Here is a 25,125-nt window from a genome sequence, read left to right as displayed (position 1 = left end):
AAGAAACTCATGAGGAACTTTGTTGACAGAGGGAGGGTTTGGGAGGGATGATTTGCATCTCTTCATTGCATAAATGTGAGATCTGAAATAACATCGAAAATAGATTATTAAACACATTTACCTTATTTGATGTACTGATATCCTTGGGGTGACTCCTATTGCTCTAAGCTTATCCATTAAAGAACAGCGACATCTAAATCTACAAGTGTTTTAGAGTAATTAAAATATAATGTAGTGTTGCCCTGTACTGGTAAAAGTGATTTCTTCAGAAATACTACTATAGTTCATATAAACAAACTGCTGTGTAGCCATGGGGCAGTCATTCAAAGCAGAAAATCTCATGTTTCATAGTAGATAAGCTCTGTAGAATATAACGGGATTTTATAGAGTTTCTCCTCTGTATGCTGTGCAGTTTAACCTGTGCGTACACGTATGTGCTTTACAGCTCATAAACAAATGACAGCTCCCATAAAGGGCATGTAAAACCTTGATTAAAGGTAAACTAAAGTCTAAAATAGAATAATGCTAGAAATGCTGTATTTTGCATACTAAACATAAATATGAACTTTCTGCACCAGATGCCTCATTAAACAAATTATTTATGCTTTCAAAGTTGGCAACAGGGGGGTCACCATCTTGTAACTTTGTTAAACATCTTTGCAAGACCAAGACCATGCACATGCTCAGTGTGGTCTGGGCTGCTTAGGGATCGTCATAAATTATCAAAACAGCACAAATCAAATTATATCTGCCATAGAAGCAGTTACAGCAAAACTGATTAATCAGAATATGCAGACTGCACTGGGTCCTGTGTTGGCATGTAATCTAATGTGGTTTTTGTATTGTTTGATACAAACTTTCTCCAACTCTCCAGAACCAGTGGCTGCAGCAAAAATCCTCCAAATCCCAGTTTATCTGTTTAAATCTGACTCCATGATCTTTGTCCCTGCAGCTGGAATTGGAAACATTAAAGATAATGTAAAGGCAAAAATAAAATTCCATTTTTACTTTATTAACTAAAACAGAAACCTTTCCCCAATATACTTCAATTAAAAAATCTGTACAGTTTTTTTTTTTTATAAGAAACCTGTCTGTATGCAGTGAAATTGCCCTTCATTTACTTCCTTCATGTATAGATTTTTTTATTGAAGTTTATTGGCGATAGGTAAAAAAAACAAAAAAACAAAAGAAGTTGTGTGGATTGGAAAAAGCGTTGCATGAATTTTCACCATTTCGCAAATTTTTCAATGAAGCAAAACAGGGATAGATTCACCCATATACATGATCACTCAGCCTCAGAGTGAGATTTGGAGTGAATATGTATTTGCTGTCCTAGATATCCTTGGGACAATGGCTGAATCATTGATATACCAGTACTTTCTTATGTTTGTATTCAGGATGCACTGAATCCACTATTTTGGATTCGGCCGAACCCCCGAATCCTTTGTGAAGGATTTGGCCGAATACCAAACTGAATCTGAACCCTAATTTGCATATGCAAATTAGGGGTGGGAAGGGGGAAACATTTTCTGCTTCCTTGTTTTCTGACAAAAAGTCACGTGATTTCCTTCCCACTCCTAATTTGCATATGCAAATTAGGGGTTGGATTCGGTTCAGTCTGGCAGAAGGATTCGGCCAATTACGAATCCTGCTGAAAAAGGCCGAATCCCGAACCAAATCCAGGATTCGGTGCATCCCTACCTTGTATCAATTTCTTTAGCTAAGGGGTTGGATCTTCAAGGGGGACTCTGGCTAAAGACTGAACATTCAAGTGGGACTTGAGCTGTGAAGTGGCTTGACAACCACTGTGTTACAGCAACCTGCCTTTCACATTACTCTAGTGTGGCCCTCTGTTTCCAGGGCTATAGCGCACCTGAAGAATGTTGTTTTAAAATGTTGTACTATATAAAAGATATGCCAGGTTGGTGAGTGCACTTGGACAGGAAGGCTGTGCTGGAAGACCAAGGCGTGTTAATGAGAGCCTGAGCCTGCTATTGGAAATTTGGACATTTGTATAAGAGAGGAACCGTTATAATCGCAGAGACTGGAAATTATGAATTACTAATTCATAATTCATTTTGATGTCTAAAATAAAATTGGAATGTCTTTTAGGAGGAAGGATTAAATGTAAGATTTTTTTTTTCAAAACCCCAAATGAAGCTCAATTCATATGGGATTATTCCAACATTTTTCCTTTTAAAAATATTCCTATATTTCTTTCACAGAGACATATTACTGTGTTAAAATCTCAATAAATAAATTGCAAATGTTGAGATAACTGTCCAAGTTCATTGAAAACAGTGGTGGCCATTAGGGTTGCCACCCACAGGTTTTTCACTGTATTTCAATTTACTGGCAATGTACTTTGTATTGAACTGTCCTCTGCCGCTGGCCGGCTTCCAATGTACCCTGGCCCTTAACTTGTCCCCCTCTCCCAGCAACCCCTCTAGCTCGCCTTAAGGTGGCCATACAAAAGATTTAAGCTGCTGATCAGGTCCTTTAAACTGATTTGGCAGCTTATCTACCCATGTATGGTGGACTCTGGCAGGCCTCCCCGATTGATATCTGGCCAAATATTGGTCAGATATTGATCGGGAAGGTTGGACTTTCCTGTCCAATTGAGGACCACATCGACTAGTGCTTGTTTCACTGGTGCTTATTTCCTTCTTTGTAATCCGATTGGCCCTAGGGCCCGCCTTTGGTGGGCATATCGGGCATATGATTACTTGGCGACCTCACCAAACAAGCTTCCAATGTATCCCAAAACAAATCATTGACTTCAGCCCTCTTCAGTACTTGTAGGCTTTTGAAGTGAAGTCACATTATTACTCTGTTGCACATTTAACCGCTGTGCATTAAGGTAATGGCTTATCCACAGGTTCAGGACAGTCCTTGGAAGTTGGGGGTCCCGAGGGAACATACCTACTGCTGTGCTTTCTTATCAATTGACTCAATATGAAGGCAGTTCTACACTCGGTACATACCCCAGTTGGGTATACTGGAATCAGATTCATAATATACACTAAGACCAACTGCATTTCACCCCATAATATCTCTTTCCCCATTAATATTGTAATCCTAATATAAACCTAGAAGTACAGCCATGAGTTTGCATATGTTCAGGTAAGCATTTAATGCAGTATTACATCCAAGGAATTAAAACAATTCTTGCCTCTTCTAGATGCGCTTTGTGAAGAATGTCAGTTCTTGGAGAGAGATGAAACCAGGCTTCTATCATGGACACATTTCCTTTTTGGATTTTACAAAGTATGTAACTATGTCTTGTAAGAGATTGCTGGATACTTGCTTGCAAGACTTTAGCTAATATTTTGTTACTTTGGGGAGTTGCTACACTCAGTTTAATGGCCATTGATGTTGCACCCCAGTGCCCTCTAGTGTTCAGCTTCTGAAAATGAGATACTGAATACAGTATAATAAATTATTTTCTAAAACAAGGATGCGTATATCCTGGTGCTCTTGATCTGCTGAACTTCAATACTCCATTTTCCCCTACAGCCGAAGGCCTCCATAGACTTCCATGAGATGTAGTTTAGCAATAATTGTCACATCACATTTTTAGCATTCTAGCTTCAAGCCACCTACAGTATACCTGTTAATGTCATTGTTGTGCAGCAGTGTCCAAGTAATCTATAGCTAAAGGTTGCTTCTCACAGTGAAGCCAAGGTTTTAGATACCTCATGTCTTGGCATTGTTTATTCTTGTCCTATTGCCTGCAAAAAGGTTTGTTTTATTTTATTGTAGTGTCTGTACTTCTCTCCTAATCCATTGTACAGTGATGCAGAATAAGCTGGTGCTTTGTATAGAAGTTAAAATAATAACAACCTAGTAGGAACCTAATAGTCTTCTGCTTTCTCAACCTTAACTGACCTGTCTTGTTGTGCTTTTTAGATTTGGCGTTAAAAAGAAACCTATTTACATAAATGTGATTAGAGATCCTATCGAAAGACTTGTCTCCTATTACTATTTCCTGCGCTTTGGTGATGACTATCGACCAGGTTTACGGAGGCGTAAGCAGGGAGATAAAAAGGTATTTAATGAGCCTTGTACAATAAAGTCTAACCACTTGATATTTGTGCCTGTCGGCTTTCTATGTAGCCTCTATTTTCTGCTTACAGTCCTTCTTTTTGGAAAGAAAGCATCAATGAAAAACCAATGTTTCTCACCTGGCAATGTCCATCTGATATGTGAAATTGTTACCTTATAAGATGTTAGTGGAAACAAGCAAAATAGAGGGGTCCCATGACCTTCCAGGATTGGTTAAACTACAACTCCCAGCATTCCCCAAAAGTCTTCAGCTAGAAAGAGACTTGTAGTTGTATTTTAATAGCTGCTGGTATCTTGAGGTTAGATAGATCACTAAGCTGAATGAGTGCAAGCAAAGAGGCAGGCAATGCTGAAGAGCTATAGGATCTTACCCATAACCGAGTGTTTGAATTATGAGTTTTTTTGGGTTTTTTTGGTGTAAAGCTGGGCAGTTGATTCCTCATTTTTCATTAGGGCTCAGAGCAGAATCTCTGCACCTACTTTTCAGGTACAGAGGGCTAAATATTACAAAGACCCCCCCCCCCACACTGCACTTTATATAGTAGGATCATTTATTACTGACAAGATGATGATGGCTCACACCATTAAAAGTAAACAATAGTCTTCTTGTAAGTAGAGTTTACATTTAGGGAAACCTAAGGCTAATGCCAGAAGTGACGATTGTTGGCTTGTATAAACGCCGCAAAGCAGCCCCTTCCCCAGTAGAATTCAAAGTGGGGTGAGGTCCATTTGCTAGTAAATCAGTAGCTCAGGTTTAATCAAATAAAAAGACTTTATCAGGGCATACAAGAAGCCTAATGTGTTTCGTGCCTAAATGGGCACGTACTCATAGGCTACAGGTCTCCCCTTGGTACAATCCTTATAAAGGGGTGTCGACCAATTAAAATACATAAAATACATCACATTTAGTTTTAGCCAATGAATGAAAAGCTCAATACAAAAGTGACAAACCAAATGGGAAAACAAATTCAAACCAATGAACATAAATCATATAGTGTTTTTTCCCTATAGAAATGGAGATATGTCACGACTATCACAAGGTTAAGTGGGTATGTTGACATATTTTCTTCCTGTAATATGCCAACACAGGAAGTTCATTCTAATAGTCTACTAGCTGTTGTGATTACAGATTCCCAACATCCCTAGCCATTAGTTGCCAGGGAGCGCAGAGAGCTGCAGTGTAGTTGTGTTGTCTCGGTAGCTGTGACCTAATGTCTGCTACAGAAACTCACCCACCCTTGGGTGAACTTTGAGAAACACTTGTCTTTCTGATACTGTCTTTCCTGGGAGCTGCATTTATGCTTGTAAACATTTTTATCTGGAGAGGGTTAAATGTGTGTCAGGCTTGAATATCTATCTCACGGTACATCTTTATCTTTCTTCCAGACCTTTGATGAATGCGTAGCAGCTGGAGGCTCTGACTGCGCTCCAGAGAAACTTTGGCTTCAGATCCCGTTCTTCTGTGGCCACAGCTCAGAATGCTGGTAGGAAGATAAAGCTGGCTTACCTTGTTAATTAAGCACCTTATCACAATCATCTGGATTTAACAAGTCTCCATTTGTTCTGAGGATTAGCATTACTGCTAGGGAGTGCTACATCAAGCAGTAGGCTCTGTAAATTCAAGCGCGTAGACATGCGTTTGCTGTGATGTGTTTTTGTTCCACAGTATGGCCATGAGTTCCCGCAGAAGCGGAGACCATGCTTGATGCAGGAAAAAAATTGATCAAGATGACTTGTTTTTCCCGTGTTCAGGATTTTTCTCCACTTGTCGTGATATAGGCATACGGGGTAGAATGTGGGCAACATACATTGTCATGCAGTGCAATGTCTAGCCTTACATCACCGAGCAAAAGCATGTGTAACCTCTTGTGGGAACCGTGTTCTTGCTTTTTCAAACAAGTGCAGTTTCAGGCAAGAAAATGATATGTATTTATATTCTTTCATGTAAGAGTTCTAACCACTTTTTGTGCTTGTATGAAGAAGCAAGTATCTTTCCTTGCAATACATAAATCATGTATATAGGACTTGTGCTGATAAAGGATCAATAATCCTGCTATATTTTCTGGATTCCATTGCTAACATTTAAAGCACTATAACCTAGTGAGGCCTTAATAGATTTATTCTATGTGACTGTATAGTTGCTTGCTGGGGCTAAAACAACATTGATAAAATGTTGCACCGTTATTAGGTAAATGAATGCTATTTACAACTGTGATTTCCTATATGGGGACGATTCCAGGCACTTTAGGATAAGGGCACATTCTAAGATTCGTGGAGATTTAATCGCCCCGGCTACAAAGCACCTCTTCTTCAGACGACTAATCTCCCCAAAAAGTCTTCCCGCTGGCTAGAATTTAAACCACCGGTGGGATGGCACTCTGAGCGCTTCGTTTTCCGAAGGCACACAAAGTTTCCTCGTGGGGCAACTTCAGGCGACTTTGGAAAACGAATCGTTTAGAGTGCCATCCCGCCAGCGATTTTGATTCTAGCCGGCAGGAAGGGGAGATTAGGCGCTTTGTCGCCGGGCAACTAAATCTCCCCGAATCTTAACGTGTGCCCTAATCAGGAGGCTAATCAGGGGCTCTATTGGCAGATTCACGAACCACTAGTATACTATATATTTGATTCCCTTTAGGAAATAAACATACATTGCCAATTTAACAATTAAACTTGCCTTAGACTAGAGTATCTGTTATACATAATAATTTATGTGAAGAGAAAGGAACATTTCTTTACTGAGAACACCACTCTGCTACAGTTGGACTCAGCAGCAGCTTATTTAGAGTAATCAATTCAAAATATATAATAATTGCATACATAAATAATATACAGATAAAAACATGTCTTATTTTAGTAACCTAAATTATTGAGGCTGTATGGATCTAGGTCCAGGGCTATTAAGTGCTCAGTTTTGGCCTCAGAGCACAGTCCCATGGGCTAAGTCATTCTTAAGCCATTCTTTTTCAACATGACAGCTTTTAGGGAAATTACACCCGGTGATTCCCAGTATAATAACTGTCTGACTCATGAGTTCACTGGCAATGTCCAGGCAATAACCATTGAAGCCATTGGAAGGGCTATTCCCAGTGTCTTGCTGGCCACCCTCTGGCTGGGAATCATACTGCATGGAATTGTCTTGTGTGCCTTTGCACTTAGAGTAGAAACCGCTGATCTTGGAAGAGAGAGAAAATAACTGTCTCTGCAGGCTAAGTTGAATCTTTAAAGGGGTTGTTCACCTTTGAGATAACTTTTGGTATGACATAGAGAGGGATATTCTGAGACAATTTACAATTAGTTTTAATTTTTTTATTATTTTATGGTTTTTGAGTTTTTTAGCTTTTTGTTCAGCAGCTCTCCAGTTTGCAATTTCAGCGTTCTGGATGCTAGGGTCCTAATTACCCTAGCAACCATGCATTGATTTGTATAAAAGACTGGAATACGAATAGGAGAGGCCTGAATAGAAAGAAGAGTAATAAAAAGTAGCAATAATAATAAATGTGTAGCCTTACATTTCTCTTTTGAGATGGGTCAGTGACCCATATTTGAAAGCTAGAAAGAGTTAGAAGAAAAAGGCAAATTAAAAAAAACTATAACACAATTAAATAAACAATGATAATAGACCAATTTAAAAGTTGCTTACAATTGGCCATTCTATAAAACACTAAAAGTTATCTTAAAGGTGAACCAACCCTTTAAGTTGAGTTATAACACCTCTATAGCATTAAAGAAAATCTAATCATTTTGACTTAATATTTCAAATTAGGCAAAATAATTAAATTAAAACAGTAATTAACTTTACGTAATTAACTTTACATAATTAACGTCTCAGGAATACATTTACATTAATTTCCCTAAGGTTTATCATTATTAGCATTCTTTAAGGTTTCCAAAACCAAAATTGTGTTGAATTGTGTTTTGTTTTGTTTTTTACTTATATGTCACATGGGTGGGTGCAACAAATTGCTGCACATTTAAAGGGTTAGTTCACCTTCACTAAACAGATGTCATTAATGCTCACTTGCAGCCAGGATGGCAACACCAATAATACCAGATGACCCATGCCAAAGGTACTGCAGTTGGCATAAAAGAGGATTCTGAGCTACTTAGAGTTATCATTCCCCAGAAATTCTTAGGGTCCTGTCTCAGTATTTTTTATGGATTGGATTATTGTCCTCTGCTTTGCCCTATGATGTGATCCTAACATGCCTTGTTGGTGTTTGTATTGCTAAAGTTCTGTGGGCAAAGCAGATTCAATCGATCAACAGGGGGCGGCAGATAAGCTGCTTCTATCTCCCCCTTATATTTAGACTTGTGATTGGAAGAATAATACATATTTCATGCATTTCTTTCCACATGCTGCCATGGTTGAGTTCTGAACACAGAAAGCAAACTGTTGATTTTAGTGACTCGCTTGTTCAAAACGAACAAGCTGCTTAGAAAATAAAATATCACCTAGCCCCTTTTCAAACAGAATGTAGGCCCTTAAGTAAATGCTTGAGACAGGATTGAATCGAATCTTTTTTTGTGAGCTGGAAATGTACTAATTAGCCAAACTCTCTGTAAACAGACAGCAGGATATTAATGAATTTTTAACACTTTCATTTAAATATTTATGAAAGATCAGGAGCTCATTAGACTCCCAATAAGTGGGAAGGTTTTACTGCTTAGTATCCAGCTGTGTGCAGACTATTCCAATGCGGAGGCTGAATTAATAACGGCACTCTCGTGGCTGTGTGTCACTCTTCCATAGCATGGAAATTACACTTGTCTTGGTTGTTTGCATCTGCTAATAGATAAATTAGTACTGATCTACCTGAAACAGAAGTAGAATAGTCTGTTAATATGGGGTTGCTCTTGGAGCCGCATGGAACTCCCTGTCAGACACAGGAGGGTTCTCTGTGACCCTTCAGCCGCCCACCATCTAAAACAGTGGTGTTCTGTGAACAACGGTTTAATTATGCAGCTGTCTATGGGATCTTACACAGAGAAACAAATAATTGTTATTTAGTTCTCCCCAACTATGTCTGTATGGTGGGGGCAGTCAATAGTAACAACCATAAAGCAGTGGGATTTGTCATGCCATGAAAAAAGTAGAACAAAGGCTGGTATGGCTAGGTCTAGCCTGAGTATCTGGGGCATCTAATATAATGGCTAATTGGGAATGCTGATTGCAATTTATAAAGTCACAAACTGGTATCCTATAGACAAAAGAATACATTGTCAATATTGCATATGAGTATTGTTTGCATGTTTGTTTCACATGGGTTCCTGCATGACATCTGGAGGCAACTGTTTTAAAGCTAGCAAGGCAAAGCTAGCCTGTTTTTATCAGATCAGTTCATTTGAACCCATAAGTGCTGAGTTCAGGGAGCAGTCCCCTTCTCAATCAATCTTAAAGGAACAGTAACACTAGAAAATGAAAGTGTTTAAAAGTAACTGAAATATAATGTAGTGTTAAGGTGGCCACCAAACGAGATCCGCTAAACGAGCAGATCTTTTCCCCAATATGCCACTAACGGCAGGGCTGTATCGGTGGTAATGTGAACGTTCGGCCCCATGGCCGAACGATCGGGTTACGACGAGCGCAATGGGCTCCAATGGGTCGGTCAGGAGAAAAATCAAACCTTCCCGATCAATATCATGTCCAGATATCGAGTGGAAAGACCTGTCGGAAGCCTCAATACACGGCAGATTAGCTGTCAAATTGGTCTAAACGACCGATTTTGGCATTATCTGCCTGTGTATGGCCACCTTAACCCTGCACTGGTAAAAGTTTTGTGTTTCCTTCAGAAATACTGCTACATTTTATATAGATATGCTTATGTGTAGCCACTGGGGTTTCCATTTTATCTAGAAAAAAGGCACAGGTTACATAGCAGATAACAGATAAGCTTTGTAGAGCACAATTGTATCCTACTGAACTTATCTGGTATCTGCTATGTATCCTGTGCCTTTTGAATGTCTGCCCCTTAGCTACACATTAGCTTATTTATATAAACTTTAAAAGTATTTCTGAAGCAAACACACCAGTTTTACCAGTGCAGAGCAATAGTACCTTATATTTTACTTGCTTTCTTGTTTTTTTTGTAGACCAATACCACCATCCAATAAGGCCTTGTAATTTTACTCAAAAAATGTGGCATGCATGCGCAGATGTCTATCTGATTTTGACACCATTGTCCAACCATCTGTTTATACATGGACAGATAATATTGTGATCCTGGGGGTTAGAGCTTGTCTCTACTTCCTGTTATTCTGATGGTGGGGCCCATATTTAGGAATTCAATAAATAAGAACTATAGATGCTAATTTACCCCGTTGTATAATAGGGTTTACAATATGTCATATGAACACGGTCCTCATTCACCAGATAGAGAGAAAGAGACACATCTGCATCATTTAGCCATTTAATCACATCCCACAATTATGTACATGTGTGTGTAAAATAAAAGTAATAAAAAAAAATATTCCTTGGATAGATAGTTATATAGATTTCATTATTGCAACATTGATAAGAAATGTATTTTATTTTTATACTTTTGCGTGCCATATTAAGAATACTAATTTTGAATGTCAGATTGGAATGGTAGCTTCTCAGTCTTTCTGGTGGAAGGTTAATCAAAGCATTAGTAAAATAAATAAATAAAAAGCTGCTTTCATACCTAAAAAAAGCTATTTCAGCTGCTTATTATAAGCGTGTTGTTCCAATCCATGCAATGCTAGCATGATAATGGAAATGAAATTGTGTCCGCTTCCCTTGTGCTGAAATATTTTGTGCCACAACAAACCCAACAAGAGAGCAGGCGTATAAAATAATATTACCAGCTATTCTTCTGATTCTGTTTTTATCACTGGAAAAAAAATCTGTCCTAGCAGTTGTATTATTTTAGTACAACAGTTACCATAGTAACAGTTATGGAGATGCAAAATAATGGAGAAAAATAGGTTCTTCTGTTGCACCGACTGCCCAGCATATTAAATTGTCGATTTATAAATCCATTTTCCCTATGTTTGAACAGATCTCTATAAACTGTCATTTCAGGAATGTGGGGAGCAGATGGGCTTTGGAGCAAGCCAAGTACAACCTTGTAAATGAATACTTTTTAGTAGGAGTCACAGAGGAACTTGAAGACTTCATCATGTTATTAGAAGCAGCATTACCCAGATTCTTCAGGGGTGCAACAGAGCTTTATCGTTCAGGTACACATGGAACAATACTTTTACATACATTTGTCATTTTAATGTTTTTAACAAGGCACTTCTTGGATTTATGATAGGGTACTGTTCAGCTGTTCAATGTATGCTAATTGCAGTCTTAGGGAAAAACAAATTCTCTGTTCTGACCACACAGCAGATATAAAAGGTAGTGGTAATGTAACAATTGGTCTTGTGTTTTACTGTTTGTGTAGTAACCCATAGCAGCCAATTAACAGGCAGCATTTACTGATCAGCTGTTACTATTGGTTACTAGTTGCAGGCAAACTTAAGACTTTTTGTTGCATATTACCCAGTTTTTCTCTTGTACTATTTTTGTTTTGGCCTGAGGTGTTTTGTCCTTGCATCCATGATGTTATCATTCTCCTTTTCAAAGCCTTGGTCTCGGACAGACAAGACCCCTTCATACTCCCTTTTGTGTTTTTAAGTCATGGCAATGTCTTGGACTAGGGCATTTTGCCAACAATACTGGAGCGTATCCCTGTTCACTCACAGGAGAGCCATAATTCAGTTAAAACATTTGGAAGAAAAATCCCATTTTAAAAATGTTTTAATGTCTCTGATCCTTTTTTATTCATGGCCTTTTCTTTATTTACATTGCTTTTGCCTGTGTTTTTATGCCTGTATCACTCGTTTCCATTAATGTCTCTAATTTATTCCACTGACATTTCATAGATATCTGTCTGTGTAATAAAAGTGCATTAATCCTAATTTTATTTTTAAGGAACAATTCATAATGGTTTTCTGCTATAATGTTACCAGCAAAAACAACCCATTTTCTCTGCATTATTACCCAGCATAAAGGATTGCATGTGCTACTTATAGTTGAATGCAAATTTTTGGGCACGTTTGGACAAATAACATATTTAGTTAATTTTGTCAGTGAAAAGTAGACTCCCAAGATATGCTTAACCAACAACATATTTGCAAATGTTAATTATAGTTACATTTTATTTCCTAGACTTTAAAACACAGGAACAAAGATAGTACAGGTATGGGATCTGTTATCCGGAAACCCTTATTCAAATATTTGGACACCCTTTCACATGTCCAATGTTTTTGTGTCTCTAATTATCTCATTAGGCCTAAAAACCAAATAGGAGTGGTCATCTGTTGGCCATTACCAAGCTTAATAACATCTCTTAACACTCAACACCCATGGGCTCCTCTAAGCAACTGAGTGAGGACCTGTTTACTCAACTATATATATTTTGGTCTACTTCTGCTCAGACTGACTACTGTATTTACAGATAGCAGATTCCTAACTTCTTGAGTTTTATTGGATTAAAAATGTGAACATTATTCATAAGGAAATCCTGGTATTTCCATTCAGACAAATGAAAATGACAATAAAAGCTATAGACTAGAACTATGATACCCCACGAATGAAATACTTTTGAATGTCTAGATCAGAGGTCCCCAACCTTTTTTTACCCATGAGCCACATTCAAATGCAAAAAGAGTTGGGGAGCAACACAAGCATGAAAAAAATCCCATGGCATGCTAAATTAGGGCTTTGATTGACTTTTTGGTAGCCCCTATGAGGACTTGCAGGCTAAAGGAGGCTCTACTTGGCAGTACACATGTTTTTATGCAATTAAGACTTACTTCCAAGCCAAGAATTGAAAAATTAGCACCTGCTTTGAGGCCACTGAGAGCAACATCCAAGAGGTTGGTGAGCAACATGTTGCTCACAAGCCACTGGTTGGGGATCACTGGCCTAGATGTTCAGCCAGGATATGTCTCCACTTTTCTAACTATTTCTTCTGTTCTCTCATGTCCTCAAGGGAAGAAATCCCATCTCCGAAAAACAACAGAAAAGAAGGCCCCTTCGAAAGAGACAACTGCAAAGCTGCAGCAGTCCGACATATGGAAGATGGAGAATGAGTTCTATGAATTTGCTCTAGAGCAATTCCAGTTTGTCAGAGCACATGCAGTACGAGAAAAAGACGGAGAACTGTATGTTCTAGCACAGAACTTTTTTTATGAAAAGATTTACCCAAAGTCGAACTAAGGAAGACACTGCACAGTATATGTTTAATCGACTACACCATTTGTTCTTAGGACTTAATTTCATGCCTACAGACGTGGCAATTGTGCCGCTGAGACGGTTCATTGGTAGCTTGGTATGGTTGTCATCAAATGAGCCATATCAAATATTCACCACTAAGGAACTGTGACCTTCACGGGATATCCAGCTAAACAACTCTGCCAAGAGATCACATCCATGAGCAGAAACAAACGTGGACTTGCTTTAGCAAATGAACACTGGAAAATGCCAGATATACACTGTACAGACAAAGTCACTTTTTATTTTCATTTAAAGAGAGACTGGTTTAGGATTGAATGATGTGCTGGTGGTGTTCTCATTTCTGGGGATCATGTCCTCTACCTGCTTCAGAACAACCCTTTGGTGGTTCTGTCATTAAGACTGGTCGTATCTGTAGCGGGTTTTCAAAACACCTTACAGGGTTAGGCCAATCAGAGACTGTCTCTGCAATTGAAGGGAAATATACCCCATTACAATTTTTATCTTCTAGTTTATTTTCCATAAACAGACCCCAATTGTAGTGGCATATATTACTGTGTACATGGGACACTCCTGGAAATGTTAACACTTATACACACAGTGTGGGGATTGCTGGGTTGCTTGCCTGGGTTTTAGCACTGTGTACATTTACAGGTCAATACAATGGCACCGTCTCTACAGTTTTTTGCTCTACCATTGTTTGCATTCTGATAAAGGGTTGCTGTTGAGAAATTATTAATATCACAAATAAATACTACCATCATACTGTAAGCAAAACACTAGGGGCAATAGCAAACTGAATGTTTTGATCTCTGCAATTTATTATTATTTTTCCTTCTCAATGGGCTGATTTGATTGTAACTAATTGAATAAACTAAAGCAGACCAGGTGAGTATTAAAAGGCCAGAAATGCCAAATGAAAGGGGTTCATATAGTGAACTGTACCTTGAAAAAAAATGTTGCTTCACAATCGCTATCATTTCTATAAAAGAGCACCCATTGGGCTGATGGGCCCACTTTGAGTAGTAGTTTTTCTTTAACCTTTACTACTGGTACCCAGGTTGAATGTGTAGTTCATCTTTGTGACCAAATAATTATGTGCCTAATTTTAACTACCATTTTCTATATTAGGAGGAAACTTTACTAGTTAAAAGGGGTCCTGGAGACCAATGCCAGACCACACGGGGATTAGTTACATGTATAAAACCTTACTTGCACCAAAAAGCACTGTTGTATTTTTAGGTGTTGATATTACCGACACTTAGGTTAATTGAATACAGTTCTATTGCATATGTTTTGTTGCCTGAGTTTTTTTCCCCCCTCTGGGCAGGCACTGAGAATCTCCCCCATTCCAGGATGTATTTCAGGCCACTTCTGCTTTAGGGACTGGAATGCTGAATGCTCCCCATTTACCAATAAATACATGCACAATACAGGCCCCTCCTACTCAAATCTGCCATCGGATTAAAGGACATGCCAACCCTAACAAAGATAACATTTTATAAGAGGAGCCTACTTTTACTGAAGTCAAGAATGCTCAAGGTTCCTCATAATGTAACTTTCCCACTATGAGTCTGCACACAAAACCAGCATCTAGTGTCATGATCCTTTCACTTGGGTTGTGGTTGCAGATAAAGTTTGCACATGCACTGAAGTATTTGTATGAAAGTGTCACATAGATCTTTGGCCAGAAAACTAACTATACATTGGCATCTGTGGGCCACCTCCTCAAACAGCCACCCTAGGAACAATTGCTATCTACAAATACAGCCCAGCCCTCATTCATTCGTAAGGTGCAAATAATCACCAAAGTAATGAAAGGGTAGTGAATCCTAGTGGTCACCTGTCCAGTCAGTAGGAAACCGCTCAGGTGACAAGACTCACTCAATTGCCCCAAGTGCCATAACCTTTATACAATTGCTTTTAATACTAGTTTTTTTATTTCTTTCACATCTGATTGCCATTAGAGATGTAGTTTACTATCTTGTAAGGCTACTGTTCCTTTATCCTATAAATAGAATGCATACCTCTCCATTATTCTGCGTATCTTTCTTTACTTCACTTGCAGAGAGTAATCAGCAGCAGCTGGGCATGGAAAAGCATTTATCTGTACTCACATTCATTTAGTTGCTATAATTAATAGTCACTTGCTAGAAACTGACCATCCCACTGCTGTACATAATAAAATAGCTCTAAATTGCTGTGTACTCGCTCCATTTATCTAGAGAACCTAAGCATCAATAGCTGGCTAGATAATAATTCCCCTGTTGAGGCATCATGGCAATCAGTCAAGGTCCTCATTTGTGTTCTATTTCAAAATGCATAAGTGTGAATCGTGCCCAAGCCACTACATGTCAAAGTATAAATAGCACAATGCCAGAGATGTGGAACATTGCATGTTGGTATATTGCACAATGTAAATCAATTTGTGAGCACTCGTGTATCCTCTGCACATTCAGGCAAAGTAGTATCTGATGCTCTCACTGTCCAGAAATTGGATTTTTATTTTCCCTTTATAGAGGCAGTAAGCCCACAAATTCTGCAACAGAATTGCTCTTAATGCAGGGTGAATACCTATGCGGACATAATTGTACAGAGAGATTGTATCCGCCTATGAGAAAAGGAAGATTGCGGCTACTTTAGAGAGTCCCCTGTTTTCTAAATTCTTGTTGCCAATCTGCAGTAAGACTATAGTGGCTAAAGCTGGCCATAGACGCAAAGATTTGATTGTACAAATCTTTGATTTGTGCGATTTTCAGGCCATGTGTGGTTGTTCCGACATTCTTCGTGGAGATTGGTCGTTCAGACAATCAGACAGGTTAGAAAATTTCTGTCAGCCAATAAGATCTCTGCATATCTGACGATATCAATGTGAGACTGTCACCAGATTTTGTGGGACCTATCTTTTGTACGATTGCTGTCAGGGGCAGAACATTATCTAGTCTGTTCTTTTTCTACTTTATTTCATCTGAATGGTTAGTGGCAGGTCGGGAGATGGTTCGTCCAATGTGAAGGTAAATTTGCACGTCTATGGCCAGCTTTAGGCAAGGAGAGATCTACCAGTTGGATTTAATTGCTTGTTCCCCTGATACAGAAGTTCCCTAACTTTTTTTTACCCTTAAGCCACATTCAAATGTAGAAAGAGTTGGGGAGCAACACAAGCATGAAAAAAAGTCCCTGGGGATGCTGAATAAGGGCTGTGATTTGGCAGTACACCTGGTTTTTATGCAACCAAAACTTACCTCCAAGCCTGGAATTCAAAAATAATCGTCTGCTTTGAGGCCACTTAGCGCAACATACAATGGGTTGGGGATCACTGTCCTAATACATTGGGTTGTTGGCACTGCAGGCAGTTGGCAGTGTTCGCTCTAAGGTGTGTGCACGAGAAAATTTTTGAGGCCAGCGCACATAATAAATTGTGGTGCACACAAAGAATTTTGTGTGAAAACACAACATTTTTTTTATCAAATCTGACCTGAGTACACCATTTTTAACAACCGCGCACAAAAGAATTGAACAGTTTGTCACAGGGCATGCAGCTTTTAGCTTGAAAACCCAAGTATCAAGGCCTAACCCAAGGGGGTTAGAGGTTGTGCACACACTTAGGGGCAGATTTATCAAGGTTCAAAGTGAAAATTCGAATTTCGAGATCTTTTATGGCCAAAACTGTCAAATTCGTCTAGGGAATTATTAAGATTCAATTCAATTTATCGAAATTTATTATACACTGGTGCTTTAAGAATTAGACTATCCGCCACCTTAAACCTGCCGAATTGCTGTTTAAGCCCATGGAAGACTTTCTGGGGTAAATTTGGAGTTATTTGCAGCCTTCCTGACATTCAAGATTTGAGTTTGCGAGTCGATCCTATTTACCTAACTTTGAAAAATTGTAAGATTTTTCTTAAATAACTTTAGATTGGTCCAATTTTTATCGGAGTTTTAAATAACTCCAATGAACTCGAAATTCAACCAATCACAATTTATTTAAAAAATCACATTTTTCAAAGGGGCAGATTTATCAAAGGAGGAATTCCGAAGTTATGTGAATTTTATTTAACTCTAATACATTCGAAGGTACTTGCAATTTGTATGGGAGATTATTTAAGAAAACTCGAAAGTCTAATATTCAATAGAATATGAACAACCTGAAAATTCAAATCGATTCCAGTTTTTTCTCTGAAGAAAACTCTTGTCAGGCAATTCAAATTTTCAAATGGTTCATCAGACCTCTGCCACTGACTTGTAAATGAAGACAGAAAGAAGAGGTTCCGCACACCGGAGTAATATAAAACTAAAAAACTTGATTCATCCATTGGTAAAAATCGGCAAGTTGCTTGACGTGTTTCGGGCGCATGCGCCCTTAATCATAAGCATAGACCTCATAAACCTCTATGCCTATGATTAAGGGCGCATGCGCCCGAAACGCGTCAAGCAACGTCTGTTATGTGCCAATTTTTACCAATGGATGAATCAAGTTTTGAGGTTTTTATATTACTCTGGTGTGCGGAACCTCTTCTTTCTGTCTACAAACCAATGCAGCCTGAGACGCCGAAGGATTCCAGCACCCAACATTTTACAAGCTGACAGTTTCTTGTGTGTATAACATGCGGTGAGAAGGAGCGGTAACGCACGTTTTTCTCTTCAATGACTTGTAAATTAACTCATCAGGTTTTAGCTGGAGAATTTTTGAATTTAACTGTTTCCAGGGTCAAGGTGTGATAAATCTCACATTCAAATTCGAGTTGGTGACTTTTGAATTTGTGAGTTTTGACCCCCAAATTTTTTTTTTGAAAATTCTAATTTATCATTCAAACCTTAATTAATCTGCCCCTAAGCCTTGTACTGTCAGGACAATTACTTTCTAAATATAATGAGAATCTGCCATATTGTCATTTTTATTGTATTGATTAAATTGATGAAATATTAAGGGGCAGATTTATCAAGGGTTTCATAACCAACCCTTTATCAAGGGTTTTCATAAACTCGAATTTTGAAAAATTTATAAAAAAAATATATGTATATATTTTTTTTAAAACGGTGAATAGGATCGAACTGTAAATTCGAATCAAATTCAATGCGAATTTTCACCAAAAAATATATTTTTTTTTTTCAAAAATTGTTTTTTCAAAAGTCCACCAAACCACTTCAATTTGATTGTAGGAGGTCCACCATAGGTCGACCATAGGCTAAACCACCAATTCGGCAGGTTTTAGACGATGAATAGTCTAATTCGAATTCTTAAACAGACAAATCGAATTTGGACTATTCCCTAGTCGAATTACACTAAAATAAACTCGAAAAATATAAAATTTAAAAATTCAAATTTTCAATTTGACCCTTGATAAATCTGCCCCTCAATGTATAATGAGTGTGCTTCTTCAGCCCAATGTTTCCATCTATCTGGAGTTGCTTATATAATTGAGATGCTTCCTGTATATATAGGGTTTCAAAACGGCTGAAAATCTTTCATGCAACAGTGAGAGAATTCTTAAGCTGTCGGTCAGGATCCCAAAATGGGTTTCCATGCTGTCTGGGTGGCTTCCTATAAGCCCCCCCCCCTTAGTAATGTAATATCTCTTCCTACAATAGAAAATAGTAATTAAGATAATGTGCATATATGATCACGAACCAAGTTTTGGGTCACAAAGCTGATTCCCCTCACTTCATTTCAGCTTCCAGAGAAAACGTTTGCAAGTAGCACAAAGTCGTGCAATACAGTTGAACCATATTCTCCTCTAGGGTAATCATTCTGTGTGTAAAGCCAAGTCTGCTACTACCTACAACTACCAAAGCACAGAGGTAGGTCTCTGAACTGTAATATGTTCCCTTTCATTTTTCTTTCCAGCTGTATCAGGCAAGTGAAGAAACTTAAAACTGTCAACTGCTGCCATAGAGGATTGCAGGGATGAAAACACATAATATTGCCATTGCCATGATTGGTTCCTTTGTTGGTTTTGTGGGGTCCCTGCTTTTATCTCTGTATATCGCAGTGTTTAGCAATTCAATGCAAATCCAGTTGAGCTGTGGTATAAGGTTTCGTACTTCCACACTTTTACTTGTAGGATATTTTTTACTAAAGTGCTTTGTAATGTGTTTTAAATATTAGCATTTCAAACCGGAATAAAAAAGCTGTAAATAATGCACAGATGTATCTACATGGACTTAGTGATTTCAATCAGGCTTTTCTATGTTTTTATTTTCGTACTCGTTTGTACAAAAATTGCAAATTACTTCCCAGTCAAATGAATTGGATATCCAACTGGCGGCTCTGCTGGTTATTGCTCCGAAATGTGTGATTTGTAAGGTTCTTACAATATGTTACAATGTCAGACAAGAGTATGACAACAGCCAAAATTCTGTCATCCAGAATGCTCAGGACCTGTGGTTTTCTGGATAACGGATCTTTCTGTACTTTGGCTTTTCATTCGTGATGGGTGAATTTGTCCCACGAAAAATTCATAAAACACATTGAAGTCAATGAGCGTCAAAATTATTTTGATGCCCGCATCAATTGTTATGCGCACGCCTTTTTTGTTTAAATACATTAAAGTCAATGGGCGTCTGAATAATTTTGTGCACCACTATTCACGACTATTCTTTGATTTTTGATGCAGCGGATTTTTCGACCAGCTAATTTTCGCCGCAGTTTGCAAATTTTCATTGCAGTTTGCGAATTTATTCACCGTGGGTGAAATGCGGAAATTCGCCGCAAATTTCTGGTAAATTTATTCGCCCATCACTAATCTTCATACCTTAGCGAAAATCATATAAACATTAAATAAACTCAATAAGCTGGTTTTACTTTCAATAAGGATTAATTATATCTTAGTTGGGATCAAGTACAAGCTACTGTTTTATTACAGAGAAAAAGGAAACCTTTTTCAAAAATTTTGATAAAATGGAGTCTGTCTCTGTTATTCAGAGCTTTCTGGATAACGGATCCCATAACTGTATCCTATTATGCTGAATCACATCAAGAGCCTTTCGGGATTTCATTTTCAAGGCAATGACAATGGTAATAAAAGATCAGTAGTACAGACTTGTCTCATTTTAAGAAAAACAGATCCTTTGGTCATGCTATTTATGTACACAGTGGTATACAGGTATGGGACCTGTTATGTAGAATGCTCAGGACTTGGGGCTTTCTGGATAACAGATATTTCTGTAATTTAAATCTTCAAACCTTAAGTCTACTACATGTAAACATTAAATAAACTCAATAGGCTGGGTTTACTTCCAATAAGGATTAATTATATCTTAGTTTGGATCAAGTACAAGGTACTGTTTTATTATTACAGAGAAAATGAAACTATTTTTTAAAAATTTGGATTACTTGGATAAATTGGAGTCTATGGGAGATGGTCTTTCCATAATTTGGAGCTTTCTGGATAACGGATCCCATGCCTGTACGAATATATTTTTGAAATATTTGGGATTTTGAATTATTTTCTTCTCCTTGACTCCTGACTTAAAATTGAAAATGCTTCTTAATTTCAAGGTCATCAATGCCCAGAAAGAAGATTAATTCTTAGATTCAGTTTTTATTAATAATATATTTAGAGGAGAATGAAATGTTTAATCCCTGAGGGGTTGCTAGTTTGTTAAATCTGCCTTAATTATAATTGCTTACCGCACACCCCAAGCTCGTACTCATTTTCATTGAAAAAGGTATCAACCTGGTGCATCATCCTCATCCTACGGGTCTCAGGATCAGTAGGTATGATCCGATGATATGGCAGCTGTTTAGTGCAACATACGGTCGGTCTGGGCAGACGGGATAGCGGGAAAAACCCAGTGGGCCCCAGCCCTTTTGTGACCCGCCCAGACCCAGGTGCCATCATTAAATATTTATTATAGTGTTTCTATAGCACCAGGTAAGTTAGTCTAGCTGTTAAAGGGAATCTCCACCCCAATTACTCTATTAAGAATAGTGAAACATCTAATTCTAAGCAACTTTCCACTATACATTCATTGAAAATATATGGTTTAGCATTTACAGTATTTGTAAATAAAATCACGTCTTTGCCTAGCTGTTCTTATTCTCTGCATTCTCAGAGAATAAAATATAGCGGAAGCCAGCTGATTAACAGACCTGGAGAACTGTCTTCTGCTACAATGCTTCAAAAATCAGAACCAGACAAAAGACAGGTATAATATACATGTACAAAAAACTTTAAAACCATTAAAAATGTTTAATTCGTGCATGTGTAAATTTGCCTAGAATTCCATTTTCTTTCTTTTGGCAAACAGTTTACAATTTTTGTTTTGCATATTGATTGGTCCTGGCACACATGTAAATATTATTGCTTGCCTGGGGGTTATGACTTCACCTGGAAAAATAACTAAAACTGCAGCGAGACTGGTTGCCAAGTGTGGATAGATGAGGGTGAGACTTGGAACCTTAAAGGATTGATTTTTAGATGTCATTTTTATTTCTAAATGACACTGTTTACACTGCAAATAATTCACTCTACAATATAAAATGTCATTCCTGAACCAGCAAGTGTATTTAGCATTTAGGCTGGTCATGTGCTTTCAGAAAGAGCCAGCACTTTAGGATGCTACTGCTTTCAGGCAGGCTGTTGTTTCTCCTACTCAATGTAACTGAATGTGTCTCAGTGGGACCTGGATTTTACTATTGAGTGTTGTTCTTATATCTACCAGGCAGTTGTTATCTTGTGTTAGGCAGCTGCTATCTGTTTACATTCCCATTGTTCTGTTGTTGGGCTGTGTGTGTGTGTGTGTGTGGGGGGGTGATATCACTCCGACTTGCAGTACAGAAGAAAAGTGACTGAAGTTTATCAGAGCACACGTCACATGACTGTGGCAGCTGGGAAACTGACAATATGTCTAGCCCCATGTCAGATTTCAAAATTAAATATAACAAAATCTGTTTGCTCTTTTGAGAAATGGATTTCAGTGCAGAATTCTGCTGGAGCAGCACTATTAACTGATGCGTTTTGAAAAAAAAAAATTCCCACGACAGTATCCCTTTAAAAAACATGGAGACTGAAGACAAGGGACCCAATGGACTCTCATTATACTTGCTGATGGTCTGTGGCATTTATACGGATACTTATACAAATGCATGTTTTGCCTGCAGCCAAGAGATAGAGACTAGTGCTGTCATTGCAATTACTTAAGCTATCCACGATGACATTTTCATTGGACACATCCAGTACACAAAGGAATCGGAACTGTATAAAAATGAAAGCAGTTTAGCCACAGATTTCTAATATTAAATTCTGGTTCATCTTCAGCCCCAAACATTATGCTTTAGTTCAGTTCTTAAAAATAGGACTCAAGAATTCCCACTATGACCGTTAACCACCAAAAAGATACTTTCCCTCCTTTGATTCCCTCTGTGTCCTCTCCAGTAGTCGTCTACGCCGTAGCATTTCTCCATAAATAGAACAAATGATTCACAGCAGGATGACCCCCCAAGGTAATATATTTTTAAAATGCTCTAAAATTGGGATTCGTTCATGAAATGAATGCAGTGATCCATAAAAGTGTATTTGATATACAACTGCATTAAGGTGTAATATCTCTGTAATAGCCGAAGTCTTCAGAGTAACAAACTGCCGCCGAACTTCTGTTTTCAATATTGATCATTCCAGATGAAAAATTGATCTCCTGGACTGGAGAGTCACACTTAGCTGAGTATTTTCTCTTGGCTCATCTCAGAATTTTTATATGTAATCAATATTTCACCCTTATAAATTGTCCTCCTGCTAAAATTGTATTCAAATAGCAACAAGGGCTGTATGAGGAGATACATTAATACTTATTATTGGATGTCTTGACGTCCTTCACTTCCAGTCAGATGTTCTCACTTGTTTTAGAGTTAAAGGATATTAGGCGGACAAAAAAACTGCAACCCTTCCCTAAAGATATATTTTACCAATTTACTCACAAAATCCTATTCAGTCTATTATATTAATGGAGTCTTCAAAATAAATATATATGAACTGCCAGAAAAGCTATATTAAAATACAAATGTCTCGCTTCCGAGAAATGATGGCAAATAAGGCAGTAAGCAAATACTGATAGGGCACTTTAATTTTTCTAGTGTTACTGGCCCTACAGGAATGACACCTATAGAATTAGGCACTCGATCCTTAAAGGACCAGTAACATGACATTTTTTTTAAAAAAGATTTCTTTTTACTCAACGAAAAAAAAACCCACCAAGGCAGTTGTAACTTTAAATGTGCAAAGTCTTTATTAAGAAATTGCTTACCGATTATCTGCTTGCACTCCTCTTCAGAAACGGTGACGATCCATCGTGCGGTGCTCGATTTCTCCTACCTGGCTATCTCCTATAGATGGCAGGGAAAAGAAACCGAGCGCCGCACAATGGATTGTCGCCCTGTCGCCTTTCTGAAGAGGACTGCAAGTAGAGAATCAGTAAGTAATTTCTTAATAAAGACTTTGCGCATTTAAAGTTAAAACTGCCTTGGTGCTTTTTTTTTCGTTCAGTAAAAACTAATTTTTAAAAATGTTTTTTTTTAGGTTACTGGTCTTTTAAATCCCCCTTTATAACCCCCCCCCCAGTCCCCTGCATCCTATAGGATATGCAAAAAAAGTGTAAGGATTTTTAGAGGAATACTTATTAGAGTGAACTCTATTTTCACTTTTTGATAATGATGCCCCCTACAAATTCTATACAAAGGAATACTAATTTCTCTGGCAAGCTCACCCTTTGCTCTATGTGTAATAAAAGGTACAACTTTTGCTTAGGACCGGTAACTCATAGCAACCAATAAGATATTTGCATGGAAAAAGTTGATCTGGAAATGCTACCTGATGATGGGTTGCTATATGTGATAAGAAGTGTAGCAAACTTTGCATTTTTTATTGTGTTTAAACTTGAATATTTGTTTATAATTGGCCAGATCAACTGCAATAAGGGATGCACTACATTCAGGATTCAGCCTTTTTCAGCAGGATTTGAAAAAAATCTGAGTGTATGGCTGAATCCATAAAATTGTGCAACTTTTTGACACAAAAACTACAAAGTTGTGGGGCAGGCACCAAATTAAAAAACGGCGCGCCCCTAGGCCATCTCTGCTCATCTCTGCCTCTCCATCCGTGTCCCCCTTTGCATTTCTCTCCCCTCCCTGTCCGCCTCCCCTTCTGCTTCCCCCATCCGCATCTCTCTCCCCTCCGCCTCCCCTTCTGCTTTCCCCTCTGCCTCCCCTTTAAGTCTCCCTCCCCTTCCCCCTCAGCATCTCCCTCCCATTTCTTGAATATGCGAAGTTGCACATGCGCAACTGACTTTAATGCGGCTGGGCGGCATGACACCCTGGAATTTCTGCCGCCCCTGAATTTCTGCCGTCCTAGTAAGGCAGTAAATAAGGTCTTCACATGGAAAATAGGAAAGTATTGGATACATAGATAAATCGAACATTTCCTTTTGGGAAATAAATAAATAAACAGATATAAATATATATACAGATCCAACATGCCATGTAAATGCAGCTGCTTGTTTCTTTTCATGCATCTACACCAAGTAGAGAATGTCTTAACCCGAAATGAAGCATTATTTCCCTCCAAGAGAGAATGGTGTGTTTAGGGATAGGGGTGGAATGTTTCTCCACCCAGCCTCAGTTTAATTGAAAGCAGCTGCTTGGCACGTTCATGGATTCATATATTAATGGTATTGATTTATTTCTACAGTCTGTGGGAATTAATGTTGTTTGAGCAGATGGCACATTGTACCTGAGACTTTCAAGTCCAAAACAACAGGTCATTTTGAAGTTCATATACTCTCAGTGAAACAGATGCTCAGACCACATTAACATCAGAAAACCA

General features: G+C 38.2%; 1 protein-coding gene across 2 annotated transcripts in view; it reads left to right on the top strand.

The window, feature by feature from the left end:
- Positions 1 to 14,602, top strand: part of hs2st1.S (heparan sulfate 2-O-sulfotransferase 1 S homeolog) — a 61,298-nt gene extending 46,696 nt beyond the window's left edge. Inside the window, exons 4-8 of one of the 2 annotated variants that reach the window (XM_018259548.2) lie at positions 3,182 to 3,267; positions 3,910 to 4,048; positions 5,452 to 5,549; positions 11,108 to 11,265; positions 13,068 to 14,602. In XM_018259548.2, coding sequence (XP_018115037.1) covers positions 3,182 to 3,267; positions 3,910 to 4,048; positions 5,452 to 5,549; positions 11,108 to 11,265; positions 13,068 to 13,294 — 708 coding nt within the window. In that variant the 3' untranslated portion in view covers positions 13,295 to 14,602. 2 annotated transcript variants of the gene reach the window in all.
- The last annotated feature ends 10,523 nt before the right edge of the window (positions 14,603 to 25,125 follow it).

Source organism: Xenopus laevis, chromosome 4S (genome assembly GCF_017654675.1).
Source record: "Xenopus laevis strain J_2021 chromosome 4S, Xenopus_laevis_v10.1, whole genome shotgun sequence".
In the NCBI taxonomy this organism is placed as follows: Eukaryota; Metazoa; Chordata; class Amphibia; order Anura; family Pipidae; genus Xenopus; species Xenopus laevis.
Note: the sequence above shows the minus strand (reverse complement) of the source record. Positions and strands in the feature narration are given on the sequence as shown.